Source organism: Haliotis rubra, unplaced genomic scaffold (genome assembly GCF_003918875.1).
Source record: "Haliotis rubra isolate DU_JTF1 unplaced genomic scaffold, ASM391887v1 Scf106, whole genome shotgun sequence".
In the NCBI taxonomy this organism is placed as follows: domain Eukaryota; kingdom Metazoa; phylum Mollusca; class Gastropoda; order Lepetellida; family Haliotidae; genus Haliotis; species Haliotis rubra.
The window spans coordinates 434,629-462,597 of NW_025764959.1; the positions used below are offsets into that span (position 1 = coordinate 434,629).

At 40.5% G+C, this 27,969-nt stretch overlaps 1 protein-coding gene across 1 annotated transcript in view; it reads right to left on the reverse strand.

The window, feature by feature from the left end:
- Positions 1 to 687: 687 nt before the first annotated feature.
- LOC124277431 (glypican-6-like) overlaps positions 688 to 27,969 on the reverse strand; it is a 102,382-nt gene continuing 75,100 nt past the window's right edge. The window contains exons 5-9 of the mRNA XM_046713133.1: positions 19,399 to 19,529; positions 12,145 to 12,419; positions 9,765 to 9,940; positions 3,578 to 6,082; positions 688 to 3,496 (exon numbers count right to left, since the gene is read on the reverse strand). Coding sequence (XP_046569089.1) covers positions 5,760 to 6,082; positions 9,765 to 9,940; positions 12,145 to 12,419; positions 19,399 to 19,529 — 905 coding nt within the window. The 3' untranslated portion in view covers positions 688 to 3,496; positions 3,578 to 5,759. The remainder of the gene's footprint in view (positions 3,497 to 3,577; positions 6,083 to 9,764; positions 9,941 to 12,144; positions 12,420 to 19,398; positions 19,530 to 27,969) is intronic.

The following is a 27,969-nucleotide window of genomic DNA, read 5'->3' on the forward strand; positions in this document are numbered from 1 at the left end:
AGCGCACACAGATTGGGAATTGAACCCAGATCTTCTGTGTGGTGAGCAAACACTTTAAGGGCTAAGGTACCCCAACATGTGTGTGACTAGTAGTCATTAATAGAACAGATGTGCTGATTTGGTTGATCATGTATGTTCCAATTGTGACGGGAGGAGATATTGGGTGCTTGAGAATATTTCACTCATATGACCAGGTGCATGCGTGAGTATGTGTATGTGCGGCTGCTTGTACTAGCCGAGACTGAAGCTGGTTTTATAGTGTTAGCCCACTGAGATACCATGCCGCAGTGAAGCATGAATACCCCACTCAGACACATTATACTGACTCCGAGCCAACCAGTCCTTGTTGTACCCATTAATGCCGAGAGCCAGGCAGGGACCAACAAGTACCATATTTTAATGTCTGTTGGTATGACGCGGCCGGGGATCGAACCCGCGACCTTCCGCTCTCCGGGCGGATCCAGTTTTGAAGATGGATGTTGATGATGACAATCACTGGATTGTGTGATCCAGACTGTATCATATACTGTCTGTCAGAACATTGCCAAGTAATACGTTACAATGACAAAGCTGACACATGGCTCTCTGCCCATCAAGGTTGAGGTCCTGGTGTACTGAGACGGAGAAGTGAAAAACAAACATTGACATTATGATCACCAACAAGTCGGAAGGTACAAAACACTTAAGTATAATCATAAATAATTTGTTTATTCCAAATGGTTCATATACATGACTGCACTTGAATGGTGGGCTATTGGTGTCCTGCTGTTATGATAGAAAATTAGACTGACTAAAGCATGTCTCCTAACAACAGTATGGCATAAAGACAATGTGGAGACCTGCCCCTTTGGACAGCAATAGTCTTAATACAAAAAGGGTTAATGCTATAGCAAGTTGTCAGGATGATAGCCAGAGCCTTAATGAAACAGGATCCACGTTTAACTTCGCAAACAGCCGTAAAGTTATAAGGTGGCTGTCCTATGCAGGCTTTTGATAACAGGAGAAACTAACAGATCTCTTCTTTCTGGAGACAAAAAAGGGTTAATATCAAACTGAAATTCAAAATTGTTTCGAAAAAAGGGGACACTACTCTGAGTTTCTGGTCCTATTTAGTGACATACATCTTTTGTTAAATGAGAGTAAATAAACACTGCTTAAAACATCAAAAGTAAACACAAAGAATTTGTTATCCATTGATGAAAGATATATCCAAACATATTTTCAAAATGGTTGAATACAAGAAGGCAGTTACAGGGCTCAAGATAAGGGCGTATCGGCATATATACGGATAAAAAATATGCACGGTAGGAAATAATTTATAGCAGATACGCACCACAGCAATGGTGTACGGTCTAAGAATCATTTACAGACATATGTATCTGAAAAAGTTTTGTTTTATTGTTTTTGTACCTGTTTACAGAAGAGTAGCAATATTGTCGTGCATATATGTTCAACAAAACACAAGATTACCGATACTCCATTTACTTCCATTCAGTACTCAAAATGTACTCGTAAGTTTTTCCAGTACTCCTATTTTAAAAAAAATAAGGAGTACGTACTCCTGATGTTGAAAAATTATCTGGAGCCCTGCAGTTTAAGGTAGAGACAACGAGGACAATCTAGACTGAGACAAGAGATGGTGAGAGTAATACTTGGAGTAGGATCTAAGTAACATCATGACAATCTGACCAACATTTCACCTCTGTACACTTGTTGCCATCACGTATAGCAAATTTACCCTGAACAATTTTATTTGATTTATGATCTGGCAATTCTGGTGTACAAAGAGTAACATTACAGTGGTGTGAAATATACACATGTTCTAAACATGACGGACACGTTTCATGTCTGTCACTTACATACAGAACAACAAAAAGGGGTGGAATATAACATTAAAAATCTATCTCAAGCTCTTCACCTGGGCCTTACAATGACATATGCTAAATATTAGAAATTAAAGTGACATTTGTAAAACTAAGAGACACCCCTTTCAATGTTTGAAATAATTCTTTGCAAGTTTACATCAACTTGAGACAATATCTAGATTGTCTACAAGGTCTATTGTCTATGTTTGGTAGCACACTGTCATTATTGGTAGATATATCCATATACAAAGCCACTGTACAAACAAGCGTCACTCATAAACAACAACTGACTGGTTTCCTTCCATAAAACCAGCCAATGACATTCAGACTAACAAGCCATTCCTTTCACCTCCCTTGCTTAGAGAGGGGACATTCTTTTAAACGCCCCTTATAAGTCCTGTATATTGTAAACAGTATATAAATAATACAATTAAATTATTTTGATGATTTTGGGCATCTACAAATCAATCAGCATAAAATTTGTCTTAAGAGACTTTTGACTAAAAATAAACATTATCAAAAACCTTTGATGTTGTATATCATTTTCCAAAACACTTTTAACATTGAAAGAATATATTTCAACATGTCAAACAATCACTACATAAAGTGGAAAATTCCCACTAAAGTGTATTTCTGGAAATTGTCATTCTGAAACAGGGTTACTATTTATCGTAGGTACAGTGCTTTCATTCAGAGCAGTGGAAACATTGTCTATCAGAATACTTAAATAAACATGACACAGAATACATAAACAAGGGGACATTACCTAGTGATTAGATCTGCATCTCCTCAACACAATGACTTTGTACAAAATAGTCTCATAGTAAGTATACAGTAAGGAAACAACTCCCAGTAGTGGGCGGGCGGCCACCTCTGAGTTGATTCTTCCAAGCCGAACATATCATTCTGTTGAGTAAAACTGCACAGGGACTCTATCAAAAGTTCATATCGTATTTTTCGCAAACGAAAACAAGACTGGCTATCAAAGCTCACAGTGCTATTGACCTTTATGTCCTGTTTCTATTTATCAACATTCGCTTCAACTTGTCCGACTTAGTTAATGATGAAGGCACTTATCGTCCTGTACGCATATTATGTGTTTTTGAGGGCTCATAAAATGCCCTTTTAAGTGTGCAAATGACAAAACGTTTGCTGTATAATTTCATGACAAATACATCTTTGACACAGTTCCTAGTTCAATTTTATGACAAAAGAACTTTTGACATGTTCCCATGCCTAATTTTAATCAACATGTTGCAAGTCTTGCCTATCTATCGACTTCATTCTAGCATAGTGTTACACGTTACAAAACCATGCTTTACGGACAATCTGTATACACAATCAAGTAGCTAATGATCACATGTTACAAACAAACAACTTATACTTTCCAACTAGTCACAATGAAGGTCTGGTTAGGAGTTCGTCATCGAAGGCCAAACATGAACACTAGTGGTTCAGGTACCACAACCCTCCAGTCAGAGCACCTGCAGCCTGGAGTGCTGTATTACACCTGCAGCACTGTATTACACCTGCAGCCTGATTACACCTGCAGCTTGAAATTACACCTGTAATCTGAAGTGTTGTATTACACCTGTAACATTAACCTGAAGTTGTACAATACTGTCGTTAACCTGAAGTTGTACAAAACTGTCGTTAACCTGAAGTTGTACAAAACTGTCGTTAACCTGAAGTTGTACACAACTGTCTGTAACCTATCTGCAATTTACCATCAGGGACATGCTACCTGAATCACAAGTTTTTAATTTTCTTAAACCTTCTATCCTTACGTTAGCCTAATGTGTTTTTATAAATTGGATTAAGATGTTTTCGTGCAAAATCCATTTCATTTCATGTTCCTCATAGAACAAATTCAGAAATATGTTCAGTGTTTGATTCGCATAACTTTTAGGTCCATAATGTGAACACAAAAGTAGAAAAATAAAACATATACCTCTCGGGATTTCAGAGTATTTCCTGATTACATATTAGTATCTTTTCCTGGGGGTTTGCAGACCCATAGACCAATTAAAACAGAATCACCTTATACGTCCATTACCATAATACCCTGCAGTGAAGGCGCCATGCTACAGATATGTTGGTTGCAGGGGTGCCACGATTCATAATACTTTCAACTCCATTCAAAAAGTCTTTTCTTTCCTTTACCAATCAAAACTATGAAAGCAGAAGTTTATAATCTAAATTACCACATTTTAAACTTTGTTTTGGAGATCCTTTTGATCCCATTTTCTGACTTGGAGTGCCACCACTTGTGGAACCGACTTTAGAAATTTCATCAGGTACCAAACAAATCTGTTCATGCTAATTGTGAGAATGGCTAGTGCTACCAATGGGGAGCACATGCTTACTGTATCCATGAACACCAGGTTTCATAACTGAATCACAGTGATCAAGGTCTTTTACATCCAGTTTGCCTTCTATTTCCAATGGAATCTGTTTTAGGTGAAAATCAAGTCTGGCTTTTCTTTGGCATGGACTTTGAATATTTAGATACATTTCACCGCGACATTTGTTAATATGGATTGTTGTGAGTTACATATATTGTGACACGCCACGTGGGTCTATTACCATACACCCACCCCCTTACACACGGACACCCTCACATGATCTTCAATACCATAGGTAGTCCACATGCTATACACACTGAACAATAAAAAGGTAAATATACCTTAGCATTAAAAAATTAATTCTATTGACAATTTAATGCTGTTTAATTCCTCAGGATTTGAACTATCATAACAGGTTGTAAAATTAAAAGGGATAAAAATGCAATTGACCCGAATTCCTTGTGATCTTCTTCGACGTACAAAACATACATGTAAAGCCATTTAAAAAAACTAATAAACATATATGAAATAAAAGTATGGTCTTGGCATTACATAAATGCTCCCCACCCCCTTTGAGGTAAGTCATCATTGTAGTAGAAGTGTGGTGGGGTATACGGCAACTCCATCCCCATTTACCATGGATACGGGTTGCCATGGAAACATAGATGCCCTTTTCAAAACATGAGGTCTTGTGGCAAAGTCTAACTGGTTCTGTGCGCCAGGCAAGCTCAGATGGGTTTCGTTTTGATCTTCATTGACTGAGAAAATTCAGCTGGACTAATGAGTTGAGAATAGTCAGAGGTAGTTTGCTGTTCCGTTGTCCTCCCTTTTGAAAGGTATTTCCACTTGAAGCTGTTTGTCAGCAGATTGCTTGGAAGAGCTTGCCTTGTAATTACACCAGTTGGAAACTAACACACGTTACAACCAGGAAGATGATTGTCTTAGTAAGTCGTTAGGAAAACGGCAGAATCGTGTGTACACGATTCTCTGTCTTCCTCCGCGCTAGGGCTATGCCATCATGGACAGCTGCGGTGGTGGACTTGGGTCAACCACGTTCCTCGTAATCGACAACATCTTCGTTGCAATCCCAAACATCACTCACATTATTGGTTTGTGCCTCATTTGCATAATAAATGGCTAGTCCTATAACGTCACATATACACTGTCATCTAGAATAATAACACATGGACAATCTAGGACTCGAAAAAAATTGGAAAAATATTCACAGCACAATGTTGTTTAAAATTTATCCAGATTTTGTACATTTTTGGCGCACCTTTTGATCTTTGCAATTCAGCCCTTATAGTCAACTCAATCACTTAGCACTTGAATGAGAAGGGGTCCTCGCTATCACGTCCTCCAACCCAGCATAGAATGTCCAGATTGACGCCCGATATCCGTACAAATGTCCGTACGTCACACCCGCCCGTACAGAGCACCAGACACAATAGTTTAGGCACAATGTTGACAGTATTGCTTTCGTTTGTTGTGGATTCTTTGACAACCAAAATAATCGAAAATTCTGTCAGGATTTGCAAAAGAGTCCTCCTCAGCACCGCAAGTATTGAAGCACTGCCTGTCCTCCCACCGCCATGACTAACATAAACACTGACGCGGCGTGCACCACGGAGCCTGATTCGTCCCTCGTCGTGGGGTCGCGGGGCTTCTGTGGTTTCCTGGTTTTCCCTCCGCTACCACTTGGTGGCGGTTTCTTCGTTGTTTTCCTCCTGCCACCGTTCGTTTTTGGAATACTATCGATGTCAATGTCGTCTCCGATTGAAGGTGGCATATAACCGTTTCCTGAACCACTGCCGTTGGTGTCTTCATCGTCAACTCCAGCACCGCTGCCACTGCCGCTCATGCCGTCGATATCTACCGAAAAAAAAGGTGGGAATGAGTACAGAAAGCTCTAGTCATACTCTATGTTTTTGCCGATAAACAAATTGCAAGTGTTTCTGTGGCATATGATTGGTCAAAATTAGCACTTAATTTTCCATTTATGTTTCCATTACTGAAATAAAATAAGGTATGCCCATAAACATCTGTTTCCTGATTGGCTGATAAAAGAATGTGTTTGTGTTGCAGTTTTCTGATTGATGTCACTTCAGATTATTTTCAATATGTGTGTGACACTGCCTTACATTATTACACCACATCAGATTATGTAGACTATTTTAAATGATGCATTCAGCATGATTCAGAGATACAGCATCTGCCCTGCTCACATTTTCCCAGACCTGATTAACAGTCTTGAAACACACTTGAATCTAGCATATGTGTCATCACTGTAAGAGTCAATTTATGTCTGTTATCCCTAGTCTAGTATTATGTCGATAACTGTCGGACCTGGAACATCATTGGGGGTAATGGAGGACATTACATGGCTTGTTACTTCAATCTCCTAAACCCATCCAAGAATTCACAAGTGCGATAGTCACGTCTTCCTCTCACTATTTCACCCTTCAAGGCGTAAGTACTGATGTCAAACCTTGACATTTCCACAAATAACCTAATTTCAATATAGGTGAGGAATTATTACTCATAAGAGGCCCCATCTTCTCTCGAGTTTCCGTGTACATTCGTCTAATGTCCGACTGTCAGGTTTCTGAATCAATACCTTCACCCAGGGACGAGGTGGGACCTCTCCCTTAATTAATTTCATCAATGCTGTCAATGGAGATAATGTACAGTGTCACAGGCAGAGTAGCTGCCCTTGTACCTCAAATGGACTCATCTTTGTTCATTGCAACTCTGCGTAATGGTAATCCCCGGAGGGGTAACAGGTTGTGAAGGCATGGCAGGTGCTTGTCGTACTCAAAGTGGCATTTCCACACAGCACATGATAAACCATTGATTTGTAATTGAAGATATCAGTAGTTCAGAGGATGCAATTAATCATAGAGATTGTTGAGCTGAGGAAATTATTTGATATCTCAACTGACTGGTGCCTAGCGCAGAGAACATTTCAGTGATTCCCTCACTAAGAAACAAGGAAGCTGTAAGGCTTACGTGGGACCACGGCACAATAGGCCTCCGCTCTGGGAGACAGATCCAGTTTGTAACAAGTACATTATTAAGGACAAACTTGAGGTCATGAAATTCAGATTTAATAACGTCCATGCTGGTGTTGCGTAGAGACACTGAGTGATTGACAAACAATGATTGAACCCAAGTTAAGGTTGTTTATCTTTCCAAGCACTTTTGTCATTGGGCGTCGGGTTCAAGCTTTTCAAACTTCCTAGATGTGAAGTATCTTATTTTCAATGTTGTCATCCAAGACACTGAAATTTTCCTCTATCACTATATGCTTGGTTATTTTACAAAAATGACTTTTCTCTTTGCTATGTATGTTGGAAGCATGTACTGCAGCCTGTCTTCATGGAAAATGTTTGTTCTATAAAACTCCTGTCACTTAATTTGTTCCCTAGGTGGCAGCACCTCCGTGACACCTCGTCTTCCTGTCCCAGCTCACCAATCAATATCCCTGCTGAAGCATCCCCCTCTATAACACACGCAGTCACCAGGCGATATTGGATTTATCACATGCCCGTCACACATTCAATATCGCCTAAGAATTGATCGATAATCACTCACACCACAAAAACTTTCATCCCTCTACTTTCTATGAAATAATACATGTGATATATTTCATAGCATCATGTGCGATATTGGATTTAACGTCCCTCTATAACACATCCTCAATAATCAATAACAAAGATTGGATGCTAGGAAGGTGATGTCACTGATTTTCTGTCGTAGCAGCGAGCATCTCGGTCAAGCTGACTCCACTGAGAGACCATAGCAACTCAAGCAGTGTACAACTCATCTACCTTGACTATGGATGGGTGCTTGCAAATGCAATATGAACATTAGAAGTGTTTTTTTGAAACATATTTAGAGAAAGCAATTTGAAGACCAAAACTCCCTTGCTGTTTAAGTTACAGCTTATCTTAATCTTGTTAACGCCCTTAAAATATTGTTTATCCTGTTGTGCCTAAGAATACAGCTTATTACATTCATTGTTGCAAATATTCTTGTGTCAAGCGATGCATTACCTGTGCAGGTGTCGGAAACATATTGACCAGGTGTTTGATAAAACAATGTCAGACAGAGTTATTTCCGGTGACTGAGCTATCGGTCAGGGTATTTTTTCAGCAGACAGTGATGTAGTCCCTGAACAGTCCCTGGCAATCCGAGGTGGAATATGACGTGAAATCATTTACCGTTTACCAGTAAATACAGTAAATCAGCATCTTATTTCTCAATTACGGCTTCCTATTTCCATAAAACAAATGGCATACTGTATGTGATAAACACTTTTTGTCATAAATGATGCATGGATGGCACAGGAATGTCATAAAGTTCGGCCTCGTATCGAGCAAAACTCGGACATAAAGAGGTAATTTGCCTCCTCATCATCTAACACGATGTCAGTGGCTGAAAATGTCAAAAGAATTCACTCCCTTTCCACAGCCTTATCAATCAGCATCGATGGAGAGCAATTTTTTTCTCATTCTGTACAGAAAGTGCCACCGGTCTTTCAGGCTTGCATCATGTGTGTTACCATGGAAACCAAATTTCTCCCCATTCTTGTCCCTATTTTTTAAAACTGTTCCTGGTCCGCCTGAGGATAATCCTGTCTTGTACAATGTTTCCGGTCCGCCTGAGGATAATCCTGTCTTGTACAATGTTTCCCACATGCTAGTTCTTAGTCCTACTTTGTGTTTCGCGTCAGTCAATGTACACATGTTTTTGAATTTCACTTGATAAATCTGCTCCCTGTAGCTTCAGTGCTTCTCGACATCTTTAATCACGACCCAAAAAAACTGACACACTGCTGTCCCATTGCTTCCAAACCAAACAATTCTACACACACCATCATTCTTATTTCTTTCACAATGAACTGTTTCAATTAATCTTGTCTAGTTCTTAATCAGATATTTCTCCAGTCTCGATTTATTCTGTTGATCACTGATTAGTCTCATGCCTCAATCAGCAATATTCCAGCTGCATGAAGACAGTCCGTAAACCATTGAGTCTGGACCAGACAAACCTGTGATTGACATTGTAAACATAATCCGTGATAAGATTACACACTGTCATGCAGTGAGTGAGTGAGTTTAGTTTTACGCCACACTCAGCAATATTCCAGCTATATGGCAGCATTCTGTAAATAATCGAGTCTGGACCAGACAATCCAGTGATCAACAGCATGAGCATCAATCTGCGCAATTGGGAACCGTTGACATGTGTCAACCAAGTCAGCGAGCCTGATCACCCGATCCCATTTTAGTCTCCTCTTACAACAAGCATGGGTTACTATTCTCACCCGGCCAATATTCTAACCCGGACCTTCACGGGTCCACTGTCATGGAAACATACAAGCCTGACCAATCACTACCTGCCCCATTGTGTCATCTCTTCCAACCACCATAGGTTGGACCAGTTGTAACCCAAGATCCCATGGCTCATGATATACACACAATATCACTTGTGTGATATAATCTATATCACTATGATGGAAAAGCAGTATCAATATCGGTCATGAAGTTACCTGTATCAATCCAATCAACATCAAGTCCATTGAATGCACTTCTGAGACGATTGGTTATAATCTGGAGCTGAATGATTTGATTGGTTACAACTGTGTTGGCCTTGGTAACGTCCACTTCCACTTCTGGGTTGTTGATTTGATTGGTCACTCCATCCTTCTGGACGTTAGGTATGTACCTGAAGAACGAAGCAACACTGTTACATACCAGTATCCACATGTGAGACTTTTGTAATGGTTTTCATAACATTTTTGCACTTATTTAGCTGTGTGCGCGGAGGACTGAAACACGACCTTCCAAGGGGCATACATTCATGGATGTTTGTAGTCTCAAAATATAACTGGTTTAACAAGTTTTGTAACTAATTCTTTCTGCATTCAGCTCATAGTAATATTTTCACTAAAGCTATTTTGTGGAAGATAGCAGGTCACAGAAATCTAATTAATCCCCCTCTCATTTCCGACAGCTTCCTGGGTCCTGTAACTTCAGATTTTAAACAGTATCAGCCGGATGCCAGTCCAGGATACATGAAATCATAATCAGAACAGTTTTTCTCGTAGCAATCGGCAACACTTTTAAACTGAATTTCAGGGGTGGAAATAACCCATTGCCTGACGTCCGAGTCTAGTGTTTTTTTCTGTCGGGCAAGCAAATTTGTATATCACACTGTACCAGTGTCCAGTTGACTTTCCAATTTGTTGTTTATTTAAAAACTCAACAAGAAAACGGACGGTATAGTGGACAAATTATGAGGGCAAGTGATTTTACATGTGCCACTGTACCGGAGTACACTAGCAATTTTAAAGTTATTTCCACCCCTGATTTGTAATACAAGACCTGGTCCAACCTTTCTGGCACATAGCAAGAACTTAGGTGTCCTATAGTGACTGTTACACTAGTCTTGTACAAACTCTACCAGACTTACACATACATTTGACAGTCATGGCAAAACTGAAGGAAAGAAAATCATTGCTTGAAGAAAGAGGCAAGACTGACCCTGGAGTGTGTTGATACACAGGCAATCCAGCAGCTGTCAGGCTGTCGATTACAGCACAAATGCCAATCAGCTAACTCAAAGTAAACTGGAGTGCAACACAGCTATTTGTCATTGGTGTTCTTGCTTAACTAGCCTCCGGAAGCTGCCCACGTTTGTAATTGTTGTTTTTGAGACATAAGATGGTGACATCACTTGTGCAAACTTTCCAAAACGGGAAACCTTGGGATTCTGTTTTTAAATCGGCTCATTTGTTACTCTTTGAAAAAATCTCTCCAGTCTTACTTGCAGTCTTTTTACACGATGGTATTCAGAACGACAACAATGCAAACAACAATAGAATTAAACAGAAGTAATCGGTTGAAGGTAAATCTCGGCAGTCACAAATAAATTCTACGAGGATTGGAATGCTGCAATATATACTGAACGAGTGAGTGAGTGTAGTTTTTATTCCAGAAATATCATGAAGGGGACACCAGTAATGGGCTTCACACATTGTACCTATGTTGTGAATCAAACCCTGGTCTTCGGCGTGACGAGCAAACACTTTAAGCACTAGACTACCCCACGTCCCCAAATACTGAACAAAAGAGCTTGGGGACCCTTGACTATTCAGGGTATCTTTTAACAAATTTTGTGTTCAGACATCACTACGAACAATATCTCCCCCCACTCCAAATTCTTGATACCTAACTTATTTCCTTCAGTATAAATCAATAACAAGGCCTTGATTCAAACACTTTGATGTACATCGTCTCTAGCAGCTGACTAAGTCTAATAAACAAAAGAGTGACTGCAAAATACGCCCAGCTCAACCAGTAGGACATGACCTTGACACTGCCACAGTGGGCTTCACCCTTCTTCATGGTCGGCCACCATCTGTGAAGGAATCAATCTGCTATCTGCCTCCTGGACAACAGATCAGACCATGTACTTCCCACTTATGACAGGTTGAGTGACAGCAACAAATGTGATATACACGTTGTATATCACGTCAATGTGGGGTATATCTACAGCATAACACATGCCTGCTGGGACGCTTCTCTCCATAACAGACTCGGTGCTGCTGATGTATAAATGTACATAGCATGTCTTTTTTTTGCCAGCATCATTTCTGAAGTAATACGTTTATCTAACATCCGTGCTATGGCCAGGCTGGTGGAATGCCACACATAAAGCAGGGTCTCTTTATGAAATATCTTAAAAGGGAACTATGGGGTTAAAACTGTTCTTTGTTTTTTTCCACATGTTGCAGTTCACTGTTGAATAACTTCCAAATTTCTTATGTTAATGATTCTTTGTGAACATGGGATTAACAAAAAATACTCTATTTTCTTCCTTTTCTAAACTACCTATGCACGCTTTCAGAATTCAAATATGGGTTTTACTTTGCTCGGTCTTGTCCATTCCAGCAGTCGTTGTCATTCATCGGTGAAGCTGCGATGTTTTCATCATTACAGACGGTGTAGGGAAGCTGTACCCAGAAATCCTTTGCCATTTTGACACGTTCTTTAATATCTCGTACAAGTCGATCAAGGCTGGTGCCAGCTGCAGTTGTTGACCGTGCAGCTGCTCGATTGGGTTTGAAGGTAAAAGTGTACTCGTAGTTCTGTGCCTCACGTTTCCTGCGACCAAGTCTTGGGGTACCACAACCAGCAAATATCTGGAAATGGAAAACAACTAAATTAAACAGGTGTTAATTTGAAGCTAGAGCTAAAAGTTAATCTTGAATGCATTTTAAGCAAGTGTGTAGCCATGCAAATACATGTATACAGTGAGTGAGTTGGTTTAGTTTTACACACTTTTAGCAATATACGTGGGGGACACCAGAAATGGGCTTCACACATTGTGCCCATGTGGGGAATCAAACCCGGGTCTTCGGAGTGATGAGTGAATGCCTTAACCACTAGACTACCCCACCGGCGCGACATATTTACAAACATAATCACAAGGAATTGCAACACAAAACATATTGCTTGTATAGGTTTACTATAGTTCCACTAGGAATGTTTCACCATTCACCTGCAGTAGAGGGCCTGGTCTAGACAGTGAGCTACTACTCAACGTGTCACAAGTCTACCACATCGACATGACAGGGTAACGGACACAGTACAGTGATAATTGACCTACTGTTTTTTGGGGATTTTTTTTCTGAGTATATATAATATATATATTTTTTAATTATGTTTTAATTTCAGAAACCCCTGTTACAAATTCGGGCTCCAGCCCAAGTGACCTACTGTTACCGAATTAACATTTTGCCCCTTGCAACCAACACAACAGATTAATGGGTAATACACTGACTGACTGACTGAGTTTAGTTTGACGCCGCTTTTAGCAATATTCCAGCAATATCACGGCGGGGGACACCAGAAATGGGCTTAACACAATGTGCCCATGTGGGGAATCGAACCCGGGGTCTTCGGCATGACGAGCTAACGCTTTAACCACTAGGCTACCCCACTGCCCCAATGGGTAATACAAGTTTTATACCACACCAGGTTGATATAAACATTAGCCACCTTTACAAAATATATATAACGTAAGAGAGGACACTCAACATGCATGTTCAATTGATCATTACACGCACAGCCACCAAACATCATTATGGTATAGAATCAATCTTTAATACAAGAAATAAATCTGTCATCAATTTATACCTTTATGTTCTTCCTCAATGTTCCAATATCCAGTAAGATAACTAGCATATACCATATTCTGCTTGTTTAACACCCAGGCATATGGACATGTATCCTGTATCATGTGCTTCAGAGGTTTCATGCCGTTGTGTACTTTTCATATTATTCTATCAGGAATCTATTGTGAACCTGATTAAAACACTGACTGACTGAGTTTGGTTTTACGTCGCTTTTAGCAATATTCCAGCAACATCACGGTGGAGGACACCAGAAATGGGCTTCACACATTGTACCCATGTGTGGATTTGAACCCTGGTCTTCGGCGTGACGAGCGAACGCTTTAACCACTAGGCTACCCCACCGCCCCCTGATTAAAACAAGAGGGAATAGAAAGTCCCTAAAAAGCTGTAAGGTTTAGTTTGTCAAACAAGCTAGCCTTGAACCAGGGAAGATTTTTCAGATTCTTGACTGCTTTGTTGTGACTACGGAAGACACATTCTCGACATCGTGGAAACTATCGTGTGACTTGTGACTGGTCCGACCTCAATCTCCCCTCAGACATCTTTCCTAAGGCCGACATATAAACAGTTTCTTCTGTTAAATTCAGTTCATACAAATGAAGAAAATCACAAATGTCTCCATTTATCAGAGTATTGAAATTTCCTCGTCAAATAATATGAAGTACAGAATATGTGTTTTGATTTGCACATACTGACAGATTGATTCTGGTTGACAGGTATGTGTTAATATTGACGGACTAGTTAACGGGATGTAAAAAGGCGTCGTTTCTTTGAAACATTACTGAGTCATCCTTAAGTAAAGATGTGTCATATGTTAGGCTGATTAAACAGTTTCTATTTGCCTTATAATGAGGTGGATTCAAAACATCCCCTCACTATTACACCATGTCGATTGACTGTCAAGCATAGCAACAGAAACACTTGGGGACAGGAGGTTTACCGAACAAACAAACCCAGCATGTTTGTCCAACTCTTCACGCTGGAGGTAGGAAAGGTGGCCGACCCATCTCGACTTCCTCTAGTTTAACCAGTGTTAATACACTAAAAAAGTCAAACTTAGAAGTTGTCTATCTTACTCTCTCACTCTTATATACAATTTGCACTTAATGAATGATTCGAAGGTCTACAAGACCATGCATTCACAACAGAAATGTTGTGTTTTTTGGGAGTGCTTGCTGGGCTGAAGAATGTATGTACATTTGTTGTTTACTTGACCTTATTCTTTAAAGAGAGGTCTGAATTTTTTCACAAGTTAATACGAGGCACAGAGAGAACAAGCACTGGGGAATTGAACCGAGGATTGTACGTTAGCGTAGTGCATGCCGAGCAACTGTGAAACCTGCCTGACACAGAAAAACAACTTCTGGCAGTTTTACTGATTATCAATACTTGTAAAGACTGAACATTTCCATGAGGTTTTCACACAAATTAGACTTGGTCATCTTAGAAACCTTGGAGGAATAAAATTCATTTTATGATATCTGAGATTACCACAGGACTTGAACATACATACATGTACAGATTTTGATGAAACTAAAACGTTCTTCAATAGTCACCCAATCTTTTACAACATCCCATCTAACTTCGTCAACATAAAATATTATCTTCCTTATGAAGTATTGGCTGAAGAATAATTGACAATCCACCAAGTTTGATTTTAAGAAACTTATCATCTCTTTGTTTACATGCCAAACCAGCACTTCATGATTGCACAAGTAAGTGTATACTCCCTAGGGAGTTGTGATTGATAATACGATGTGCCGTTGAGATTGACATCCAATGATCGAGGGAAAAATACCAGCACCTTGAGCATGCACTAGTGAGTGAGTGAGTTGTGTTTTATGCTGACTTTTAGCATTATTCCAGCCCTATCATGGTTGAGGACCACTGATAGTACAGACATTGGACCCGAACCTGACCCACTCTGTGATGAGCAAACGCTTTAACCACTAGGCTACCCCAACTAGCTGCTCTAACAAGTTTGTTGCAACCAACATATAGTGTCTTAGCATGGAACTTTAATGGAGGATAGACCCTTGAAACCCAAACCAGATTTCTCATCCCCAGGGAAGATCTGAGTTAGAATTGTTTATGGGTAGTCCATACTTGTCAATACAGGTAAGTAGCCAGAGGTCAGGGGGTCAGACTTGGTGACTAGATTGGTGAGTGAGTGAGTGTCCCAAATACACAGATCCATGCTCATGTCGTCGAGAGAGCAGGCTTTCATCCTAAGCTGATCTGCTCTCATAAAACTGAAATTCTGTCCAAAGCAGCATTTAAATTCAACTTACTCACTCATGTTATCAATCAATGGACTGTCTGGTCCAAACCAGATTATAAACAGACTGCCTTCAAATCAAGCAGTGTTAAAAACAAACCTACAAATCAAACAGTTTGTTTTTTCTATACCTGTGGGGTAATTACACTTAAATCAATCTATGAGAACGAAAGCTAAAATGCTGTATTCAGATATATGCATACACATAAACGCTAAATAAAATTTTAAAAAATTATAACTTTTTTAAAAGTGCATAAACTGGTATTTTTCTTTAGTCAAGGACATAAGCTCGCTTGTATATACAAAGATGGTGTTTAAAAATGGAAATAAGAGATTTGTTAATGCAAACTAACGGCTGATTATACACGCTGCAATGAATGTGTGACTTGGCACAATCTTTAGAAGGTCACTAGGTCACAGTGACTCCTCTTATGCTATGTATTCCACAAATATTTCATTTGTTTACCCTTTAAATACAACCAGTTAGGGACTGTTTTTACATTAATCTTCACATAACAACATGAAATTTGTGACAAAAACTCTAATTATCTCTGCTGGAAGCAATTACTACAATTATCACTTCCCATATATCAAAGTGTACTAGTTGCAGACAACTGTTTCTGACATTTGTGTAGAAGTAACACCCTTCAGTTGGAATGTAGACTGCCATTTTTATCAGCCTGCAGGAAGTACCGCATTCTATCACCTGCATGGAAAATTACGTGTTAAATATCAGCAGTCAGTTTTTATGCAACTTTTTCACCAAAAAACATTAATCTGGGTAAGCTGAAAGAATTAATTCTGGTGGGAACTCTTCTCTTACCCAGCTGGATTAGCAGTCAGGACAGCAGTTAGCACATGACAATACAATTGTATGGCAATATATGGTGACATAATTTATTAATCTGCTAATATGTGTCACAGTAAAGTATTCAATAGATTAAGCTAGTGCTGTGTGGACGGGGATGTAAAATTAAATGGATCATGAGACAAATTTTGCTTGAGTATGATGTGTATATATTTTTTTCACACTATATTCAACTGAAGAAATAAGTCAGACATTTTAAAGTGGATGTTCTCTTGAGATATCCAAGTATAGGAAGAAATAAACTTGACAACATATAATGTGTAATTATGATACTGAACTCCCCGATGACATATTCCAGGCACAATCTGCGTTGATGACCACCAGTCTAAACAAACAGATTTCTTTTAAATCTGGCCACCATTTTCATGAGGTAAGCTCTGACACAAATCGGGCCATGTCGGAGCAAGTTGAGTCGGTGATTTCTGATTACATCTTTATACAAGACAAGCCAAGTCAAATCCCGTGTTTGCCATGTTACGAGTGGCCACTAAATCTGAGCCCCTTGCAACCTCCACAAAGCCCCCTAGCACAATAGGGCTCCCACAGCCTGACACCAGCGCCCACCCTGTGTTTGCCATCGCTGGATCCCCCTTTTCTCCTTGTTCTGTTTTGCTCCTTTTTTCTCGGAGGGATTTAGAAGATGATGATGTTGTGACTGTCGCTATCATCCTCAAACAAAGAGGTGAAGACAGGCTTACTGTTCCACCATACTTCAAGGTTTCATTATCGTTCAATGGATTTCTTCTTTGTCTGAACCAGCACTCATACTGTACTGAAATTACAGAATTCAGTAGTGCTTTCTGTTCAAAATGTATTGCCACACATCCTTTGGGTACTTAGTGACAGCAACTTTCAGGGGTGGAAATAACCCATTGCCCGACGTCAGAGTCAAGTGTTTTTTTCTTTCGGGCAAGCAAATTTGTATATCACACTGTACTGGTGTCCAGTTGACTTTCCAAGATTAATTATGTTGTTTATTTAAAAAATCAACCAGAAAACGGCAGGTGTAGTGGACAAATTATGAGGGCAAGTGATTTTACATGTGCCACTGTACCAGAGTACACTAGCAATTTTAAAGTTATTTCCACCCCTGAATTTGTAATACAAGACCTGGTCCCACCATTCTGGCAGTGAGCAAGAACTTAGGTGTCCTATAGTGACTGTTTTTTCATACCCTATGAAATATCTTACAACAAATATATCTCTTTGTTTTTATTTAATTGTAAGTCTCATGTGAAATATAACAGTATGATTTGGTTTGAATTTAATTCCGATATTCATCAGTCATGGCCCTTGACTAGGGGGGATGCCACCAGCAGCTTTAACCCAGTTTCCTACGCACCACATCACAATCCCCTTCCTGGCCAGCATCATCAACTTGGGACCAAGTCCTCCACACAGTAACAGTGAAAACAACTGAAGAATTTGGCTGGAATACGGTTTGGAAAACTGCATTGTGGGAATTTGTTATTTCTTCTGTTATGAAACATCCTCATGGGTCTAGGGCCTCGTTCCTCAAAGCGATCGTAGCGCTACGACAGTCGTAAGTCTATGTTAAAGTATGGGAGTTACGATCATCGTAGCGCTATGATCGTTTTGAGGAACGGGACCCAGGTTGTAGTGACTGCACAATGATCACTATTGATTGGTTGTAACTTTGTTTTTAGTGAAAACTCCAACTGGCAAATGTTACAGTTACAATTCTACTACCCAAGCAGGGGAGGCTGCGACAGGTCAAGGGTCTTCATCACATTACTCACCGATACTCACACAGCATTACTGAGGTGGCTTTTATATACTATTCACACTTTGCTAAGGATCAAATTATGGATTCAACAGAAAACTATGATGTGGGGTCAAATTTGGTTTAAATATCTAAGCTTATTGTTAGCATGGATCCTAGGCTTCAGTATGTCATTGCATGTTGTGGATCCCATACCTGCTATTGACAGGTGTTGTTTATTTGTCAATGACTCGTTCCATGATTTGCAAAATGGTTGATTGGTGCCATGAAAACCATTCTAATGGTTACTCATGTATCAAGTGCATCAGGTTAGATTAAAGTGGCTGTTTGTCTAAACAGGGGTTACCATATCATTATTTATCCAGTTTTAAATGGATACAATTTCAAATTATAAATCTACGTTTAAGTAAAGTTGTGAAATTTTGTGACCCTTATCAAAGTGTGAGTAGTATATAATGAATATTGTATTACCAGTGAAATATATTGAGAGATGCACAATATATCTTGTACTTTGGAGTCTCTTGCTGCAGTGAGTTTCATACAAAGTGAATATACAGGGATGGAAATAACCCATTGCAAATTCGTATATCACACTGTACCGGCGTCCACTTGACTTTCCAATGTTAATTATGTTGTTTATTTAAAATATCCAACAAGAAAACGGTCGGTATATTTGAAAAATTATCAGGGCAAGTGATTTCACATGTGCCACTGTACCGGAGTACACTATCAATTTTAAAGTTATTTCAACCCCTGTATTACATCGTGGGGATTATGATTCTGACCAAGCGTGCCCAAATATCTGTAGGAGTATGGTCCAAGTATCTGCAGGGTGACAAGAAGCACCATCTGTTAACGTCTTTGGTATAATGGACAGATTTTGTGTTAGTGAGGAATTCATCGGTCTCAAATGAAGTCAAACGGACTATAGTCTATGAGGAAGACCATCATGAGATATATATTTGTCCTCAGCACAACTTGGTTGTCCTGGTGGATTCTGGAGGCTGTTCATTCCTTCTCAGAGCCACTGTGGCTCTGAATGCCCATTACAGCGGGAGCATGTTATCAGCAAACAAAGATTCTTTCTACGTACCTTGGCAGAAACTTGTTGGCCGTTCTCTTGCAGGTTCATGATGGCGTCGGATATTTTGACATCGATAGGATCCACCACAGACTCAATGTTGAACGGCCCTTCAAGACGCCCGGCCAGCATCTTCATGGCATCTGAAACAACAACAAATGAAATATGTTACACAACACAGGGATTCTTATGGAAGATGGCTTTTACTGTTGTTGGATGGACTGGAGGGAGGATGGATGGACAGGAGTGTGGGTGGATGGGTGGGTGGAAGGGTGGGTGGATGGGAGGGTGGATGGACTGGAGGGAGGGTGGATGGATTGGATAATGAATGGACTGGAGGGTGGATGGATGGACTGGAAAGATGGTGGATGAACTGGAGGGTGGATGGATGGACTGACTGACTGACTGAGTTTGGTTTTACGCCGCTTTTAGCAATATTCCAGCAATATCACGGCGGGGGACACCAGAAATGGGCTTCACTCATTGTACCCATGTGGGGATTCGAACCCGGGTCTTCGGCGTGACGAGCCAACGTTTTAACCACTAGACTACCCCACCGCCCTGGATGGATGGACTGGAGGGAGGGTGGATTGGATAATGAACTGGAGGCTGGAGGGTGGATGGATTGGATAATGAATGGACTGGAGGGTGGATGGATTGGATAATGAATGGACTGGAGGGTGGATGGATTGGATAATGAATGGACTGGAGGGTCAATGGATTGGATAATGAATGGGTGGTTGTGTTGTTGGTGTATCAGTTGTTTCTGGGCTGGCAGCTCTCCTGTCGGTGGGTGTTCTGCTGGGTGAGTAGGTTGTTGGGTGGTTATTGGTAATTTTTTGGTTAAGTGTCTTGTTGGGTGGTTCAGTGTTTCGGCAGAGGTGCTGCTTGTTCATCAAAAGGTCTCTACCACATTAACAGCTTGTAAACAATCAGGACATCAAACATTTTACCAGAACTCTGATCTCCACAGTAAGTAACCTCCATTCACGATGACATAACGGTTTTATCCACAAGTCCATAGTGACTCCATTGACAGTGGGTAACCCCTGATTGACCCACACCAGCAGCACATGGAACCTGCAGTGTAAGCACTTCACACCTTCCAGCCCAAACAATGCCTTACATAACACAGCAAGTGTGAATCAACTCAACAAGCTGGACAAGATTACAAGCAAGTCCTTTTTGTTGTTGAGTAACTTCCAGGATGGGGTGTGAGCTATCTTTGTTGTCAATGACATAATGGAAGCATGTGGGAGACACTTCTGATGTGTGGGTTTGGTCTAGCTCCCCCACATATAATGAGGAATGAGCCCAGACTTATGTACAAACACTGCAGAATGGTCAAGAAAACATACCTTGGCACCAGTGTAGGACTGACTGACTGAGTTTGGTTTTACGCTGCTTTTAGCAATATTCCAGCAACATCACGGCGGGGGACACCAGAAATGGGCTTCACACATTGTGCCCATGTGGGGATTCGAACCCGGGTCTCCGGGGTGACGAGCCAACGCTTTAACCATTAGGCTACCCCACAGCCCGCACCAGTGTAGGAGAAACCATCAGCTTTGAGTGGATGTGCGCAGTGTGTGACTGGCACCAAGGTCAGTTTGCAGCAGATTATTTCACATATATCTCCTGGGTTCTGTCATTTCATATATGACTCTATGACCTTCAACGTCCTCCCAGAGAGGTCAGTTAAAGTCTCACTGAGGGAAAAGTCCCACCAGACGAATCCTTAAAAGCCCCCTTAAGTCACAGACCCTACTAATGGACTCTCACGTCACAATCACAGACCCCTGACGCGTCGCTATGAACAAGTCACAGACCCTGACAGCGCTATGAACAAGTCACAGATCCCTGAGGCGTCCCTATGAACAAGTCACAGACCCCTGACACGTCCCTATGAACAAGTCACAGACCCCTGACACGTCCCTATGAACAAGTCCCAGACCCCTGACACGTCCCTATGAACAAGTCCCAGACCCCTGACACGTCCCTATGAACACGTCACAGACCCCTGACACGTCCCTATGAACAAGTCCCAGACCCCTGACACGTCCCTATGAACAAGTCACAGACCCCTGACGCGTCCCTATGAACAAGTCACAGACCCCTGATGCGTCCCTATGAACAAGTCACAGACCCCTGACACGTCCCTATGAACAAGTCACAGACCCCTGACATGTTCCTATGAACACGTCACAGACCCCTGACACATCCCTATGAACAAATCACAGACCCCCCGACACATCCCTATGACCAAGTCACAGACCCCCGACACAACCCTATGAACAAGTCACAGTGTCCCCACTGACAGACATGTACGTCACACCCCATCACAGTGGCATCTTCTAATGGAACTGTATTGTGTTTAGCATTTTCACGGCTACCACATCTTTTTCAAGATACTTGAAATTCTGAGTAACTCATTCTGAAGTAGATCACTAAATCACCCTATTCTTCCCCGAAGCACAACACCAGGAAAAAAGCTAAACTTCAACATCTCCTAAACACTTCATCCCCGCAGTAAGGCAACCTGATTAATACTTCTTTAATCTAATAATTTTTTCTCTTCTGTCGAAAATGTCTATCAATTTTAGAGATACGTTCGTACGAGTCCCCCAAGCTGCGAGGCACAGCAGTAAACTCCACAGCACCCACCAGCTTCTCTAAGAAGATTACCACTGGCTATCTTTCCTAATGGTCAAAATTCCCAAATGAATTTACCCAGTTCATTTCTATCGATGAGTCAAGGCAAGAAATCCAATAATGACTAGTCGAGTACTAACACAATCTCCTACTTGTCAGCCCCTGCATGTGGGTCCTCGTGTGCATCGGAGCTGCAGAGGGGTCTCGCCACAGACTAAAACAATACCCACTGTCGCCAGGGCTAGCTCAAGAGGATGGGTTGCCGGACATAATAAAGGTTGTAGTTGACCTGAATAACAATAGGTTGTTGTAGGAGAGGGAAGGGAGGCCTGGCATTTACCATATGTCATTCGATGGGACGGAGTTGGGATTCAGGATATATCTCCTGAGAGTGTCCAGTAATATTGAGAGGTTCTGTTCATGCATCAACACACATCGTGGTTGTTTAACGAAGAGTTAACTAAATCTATGGCTACATTGTTTCTTGTCATCATATATATACAGTGTTAATCTGCAGCCACTGGTCCTCAGACAGAGTCTAGTAACATTGTGTTTAGTCCAGGAAGCGTAGCTAATAACTCTACTCTAATATACAGAGCAATGCGTTAAATTATCCTGTTTGCCCATCATCAAGTTACATCATTTTCATCTTTATTTAGATTTTTTTACATTAAACTCACTTCCAAGTCACAATTGATAAAAGACATCACTACCATTAATATACATTTCACAAAAACTTGCTGACACTAATCTTGTTTGCACGCAAACAATCAAGACAAAATGAGTCCAAATCTGAAATATTCCGTTGCCATGTTATATTGACCATATTAATTGCTGCACTATCTTGACAACACACCAATTCCTAGCAAGAAAACCAAAGATGTTGAAGGACAAAGAAACAAGATCCATTATTTTATAATAATCAAAATATTTCAACAAATAATCCAAATTAAGACTTGCTAATCTGAAACAGCTTCGGGGTTAAAACAAAGGACACCGTCTGGAGAGGGTTAAATTAACCTTCTTTCACCAAGAAAAAACTGTTCCAATCAGTGTTTCGAGTTCAGGAAATGATTTTGGGCTGAGGTGCGAGTTAATAAGTCTGTGGATGACTCACGGTCTAACTAGATTTGCGGCCATGTTAACTGGGGCTTCCCTCTCCCTGCCTGTCAGTGGTCTAACAAAGCATGGAGAGGACACTGTGGAACATTCTTTAAACTTTGCGGTCATTACAAGAAGGTGTGAATGGTCACTGCTGATTTTTGTCATGGTCAACACTCTAAAATTGTTTTGAAAATGAAGTATCCACTTTTAAGCAAATCCCTTCTGCATTCAACAAGAATCATCTTCAATTTGAAAGGACTTATGGGGCATTTCCATGTATAGCTTATACTAGTATTTCTAGAATGAAAAACTATACACAGATATTTTCTACTCTTAAAATGACCCTATGATGGCATAAAAAACATATAGACTAATAGTTAGTGAGTGAGTTTAGTTTTATGCCGCTATTAACAATATTCCAGCAATATCACGGCGGGGGACACCAGAAATGGGCTTCACACATTGTACCCATGTGGGGATCGAACCCGGGTCTTCGGCATGATAAACACTTTAACCACTAGGCTACCCTACCGCCCCTATACACTAATAACATAACTACTTTAATATACACTAATAACATACCTACCCCCATATATTCAATATCATACCTATCCCAATATACACTAATAACATACCTTCCCCCATATATTCAATATCATACCTATCCCAATATACACTAATAACAAACCTACCCCCATATACTCCATATCATACCTATCCCAATATACACTAATAACATACCTACCCCCATATACTCCATATCATACCTATCCCCATATACTCCATATCATACCTACCCAATATACACTAATAACAAACCTACCCCATATACTCAATTTCATACATACTCCAACATACACTAATAAAACACCTACCCCCATATACACTAATGACAGACCTACCCCCATATACTCATATCATATATACTCAATTATACACTAATAACATACCTACCCCCATATACTCAATATCATACCTATCCCAATATACAATAATAACATACCTACCCCCATATACTCCATATCATGCCTATCCCAATATACACTAATAACATACCTACCCCCATATACTCCATATCATACCTATCCCAATATACACTAATAACATACCTACCCCCATATACTCCATATCATACTACTCCAATATACACTAATAACATACCTACCCCCATATACTCCATATCATACTACTCCACTATACACTAATAACAACAATACCTTTGCCACAGTGTCTGGGCAACAAAGGCTTGGAGGGGACGGTACAGCAATATTTGCACTAGCTACAGTCACGATGTACAACAATTGTTTACTACGTGCTATATGGCTGTTATCAATACACTGGGTGTAAGCTATTCATCCATAGGTGTGTTCGGTTACAGTAATTCGTCCAACAATAGGATAAGGGTGTGCAGGAGAAGGGAAACAAAACTAGCCAACAAGAATTCGTTCTTTCTTTCAAACAACTTCTCACACATGCCGGCTATATCAGCCAATCCTGCAAAACATTGAAACAAGTGCATGTTTACATACTGCTAGATGCACAACAGTCTTCCATACATTGTCACATGGGCTGTCGGAACAATAACGCCTGGCGCAGATAATCACTGGGGCTGGTGCTACAACTGGGGTGTAACACATCCAAGAGACATGTCTGTCGACATCGCTGATACGTCATCAAGTCTTGACCACAGTTGAACCGATTCCCAGACATATTTAAATAAAACCTTGTAAGATTACAGGCAAATATTGTCAAACTGTTTTCCCGATATTGACCAAGATGATGTACTTTGAGAAAAGCAGTCAGGATAAAACTAATCAATCCAATTTGTGTACTGTGATTAGTCCTCTTAGTTTTCAATAATTATAGAAGTTATTTTGGACTCGTAGTGACAGGATGTTGGCATGATGTATTTCGTACAATCACACAAACAGCTGGAACTTATTGCTTGTATGTAAAGTAATGTACCAAAACATCTGCCCACTCTGCTGTACAGCGAAACACGATTGCAAGGTCAAACTTTCTCAGCATTCACAGTCCAACTTTGGCAATCACATTTAGCCGTCTATCATCCATACATAGATTCAAAGTTACACATCTAATTTCTGATGTGCTTCAACTTACCAATATCGATCATCTGTCACGCCACAGTAAATGCTCATTCAACGCATGTGATAAATGTATTATGTCATCGCAACTTAAAAAATCGTCCGTTTGTTTTGTAATTATAAACCAAAAACAGGGGAGGCCTTCTTGGTTGTCTAGCCCTGCCATTCTGCTTCATTAGTATACCAGCGGGAAACAATGAAAATATTTCATATCAAGTCAGGTCTCTGCCCAAATACTCTGCCGTTAACTCAAATTGAGTTTTCTGCAAGTGCGGGAATATGATATATCTTTTCTGACAGTATCACTTCATTATCGACTATTTCTTGTCAACCAATCATCATAATTCATGTCTCGCCCTTCGAAGACACCCGCTGTCACATGATTAGATGACACGCAGGCTGACAAAAAACAAATCCACTAAAATTGTTCAAAAACAAATATTTCATTTCCATTTGAGATTCTCTGCATGAAATCGCTGTCCAAAATTTGCATTTAACGCGCGCCCCTCAATTTATCAAGAATGGTTGAAAGAGCAGAGGCAGAGGGCTTGAAGAAAATCGTGATGATTCATCTAATAGAAGACAAATAACATCCCCCTTAAATATGGCGGCATTTCTAATCTGATCTCGCCTTTCTAACAAAATGTATAGTATTACACATTGAGAAGCACTCTCATGAAGGCAGAGCATTTTCACGACAGTATCAACTTTTTATAAAATGAAATCAAATACTTTTGCCCACTTTTTCATGAGTTTTTCATGACTTTGAAAAAAAATTCAACATTATACATGATCCCAACTGAAGGAAAACAAAATGTCCTTGCTGAGAATATGGCCGTGGCTGTGCTCGGTCTTTAACATGTGAAAGGAAATGATACGGGTACGGGTGTCCTGCCTTGCTGGTGACACCACCACTCACTCAAAAAAGTAAGCGTTTGTTTATTGACATCGCACAGAAAAGTTCCTGCTATACGACTGTTCACAAACCAGACAAAAGAACATTAATCTCAAAAGGCTGTAACTCGATGTTGTCTGTTTGCATCAACACTGGTCAGGGGAACCTTTGTTTAGATTTACAGTTCGATTTCAACGACAACAGCTCATGCAATTTAAAACAGAATTTACAGGTCCTATTCATATCCAGACATTTTTCAGTATCAAATGGGTTAGTCCCATTAGTCATACAGAACCTCTGTTTAGCTTTTCACCAACAATTCAATTTCAACCCCAAAAGCTTACCTAACTTAAAACTTGTTCCTATCCATTGCAACTCAAGACATATTTCAGTATCACATGGATCTCGAATGTTTCAAATGTTTCAATTTAGACAAATGTCCTCCAGTACTTCAGAAAGCTGGGAGTAACTGGACGCGTACCCGCTTCCAGGATTAAACCCAATCCTCTCAGGTACATCACCCACCCTGAAGTCCCCTCTGTGTCTGGCTGTCACGCAGATTTGATGGATGGCCGGTGGGTCAAGATGAAAGGGTTTAGCTCCAATGTGAGGCAACAGGGCATTGTGGGTAGGGGGAGAGTTGCCATACCTCGGATAATCATACCTCTTTCATCTACTCAATGTTGGAACCATTTCGTAGCAGCAAAATTCAAATTCTTAGTGAACCAGAAGCCTCTCGCTGTCGTTTTGTTACACTGCCTACAGCCCAGTATTTGATAGGTCTATTCAAAAGAGGTAGGATTCAAAGGATTCTCTCTTTGAAGAGTATTCATAGTGGTGATTGACTCGCTTCAGTGGCCATGACGAAAAGAGGCCATAATTTTATGGCCGGAATTGATCTCGAGGGAATCGTAAAAAGACAATTACAAATCAAACTCATAATTTGTTAAAAAGGCACCGAAAAGAACACATCATAATCTTGATGACCCTTGTACGTTTAATAGTCTACTGACATAACATAAACACACAGCAGTGCTTCGACACAACATAACTTCAGGCGTCAATAGGCTGAGACTATAGAGCTCTCCTTACACACCTAACCATATACTCCACAGCCTTTACCTTACACTACTCTCTACCTATACACCTGCCCTGTCACAGCCTTTACCTTACACAATATACCCTCAGCCTTATACACACAGCCTTACCTTACACACCTCTATATACTGTCACAGCCTTTACCTTTATACACCTCCCTATATACTGTCACAGCCTTTACCTTACACACCTCCCTATATAGTCACAGCCTTTACCTTACACACCTCCCTATATACTGTCACAGCCTTTACCTTACACACCTCCCTATATACTGTCACAGCCTTTACCCTACACACCTCTCTATATACTCCACAGCCTTTACCCTACACACCTCCTATATACTCCACACTCCTACACCTTTATATACACACCTCCCTATATACTCCACAGCCTTTACCTTTACACACCTCTCTATATACTCCACAGCCTTTACCCTTACACACCTCCCTATACTGTCACAGCCTTTACCTCTACCACCTCTCTATATACTGTCACAGCCTTTCTATACACTCTCTCTATATACTGTCACAGCCTTTTACCTTACACACCTCCCTATATACTGTCACAGCCTTTACCTTACACACCTCTCTATATACTCCACATCCTTTACCTTACACACCTCTCTATATACTCCACAGCCTTTACCTTACACACCTCCCTATATTCTCCACAGCCTTTACCCTACACACCTCCCTATATACTCCACAGCCTTTACCCTACACACCTCTC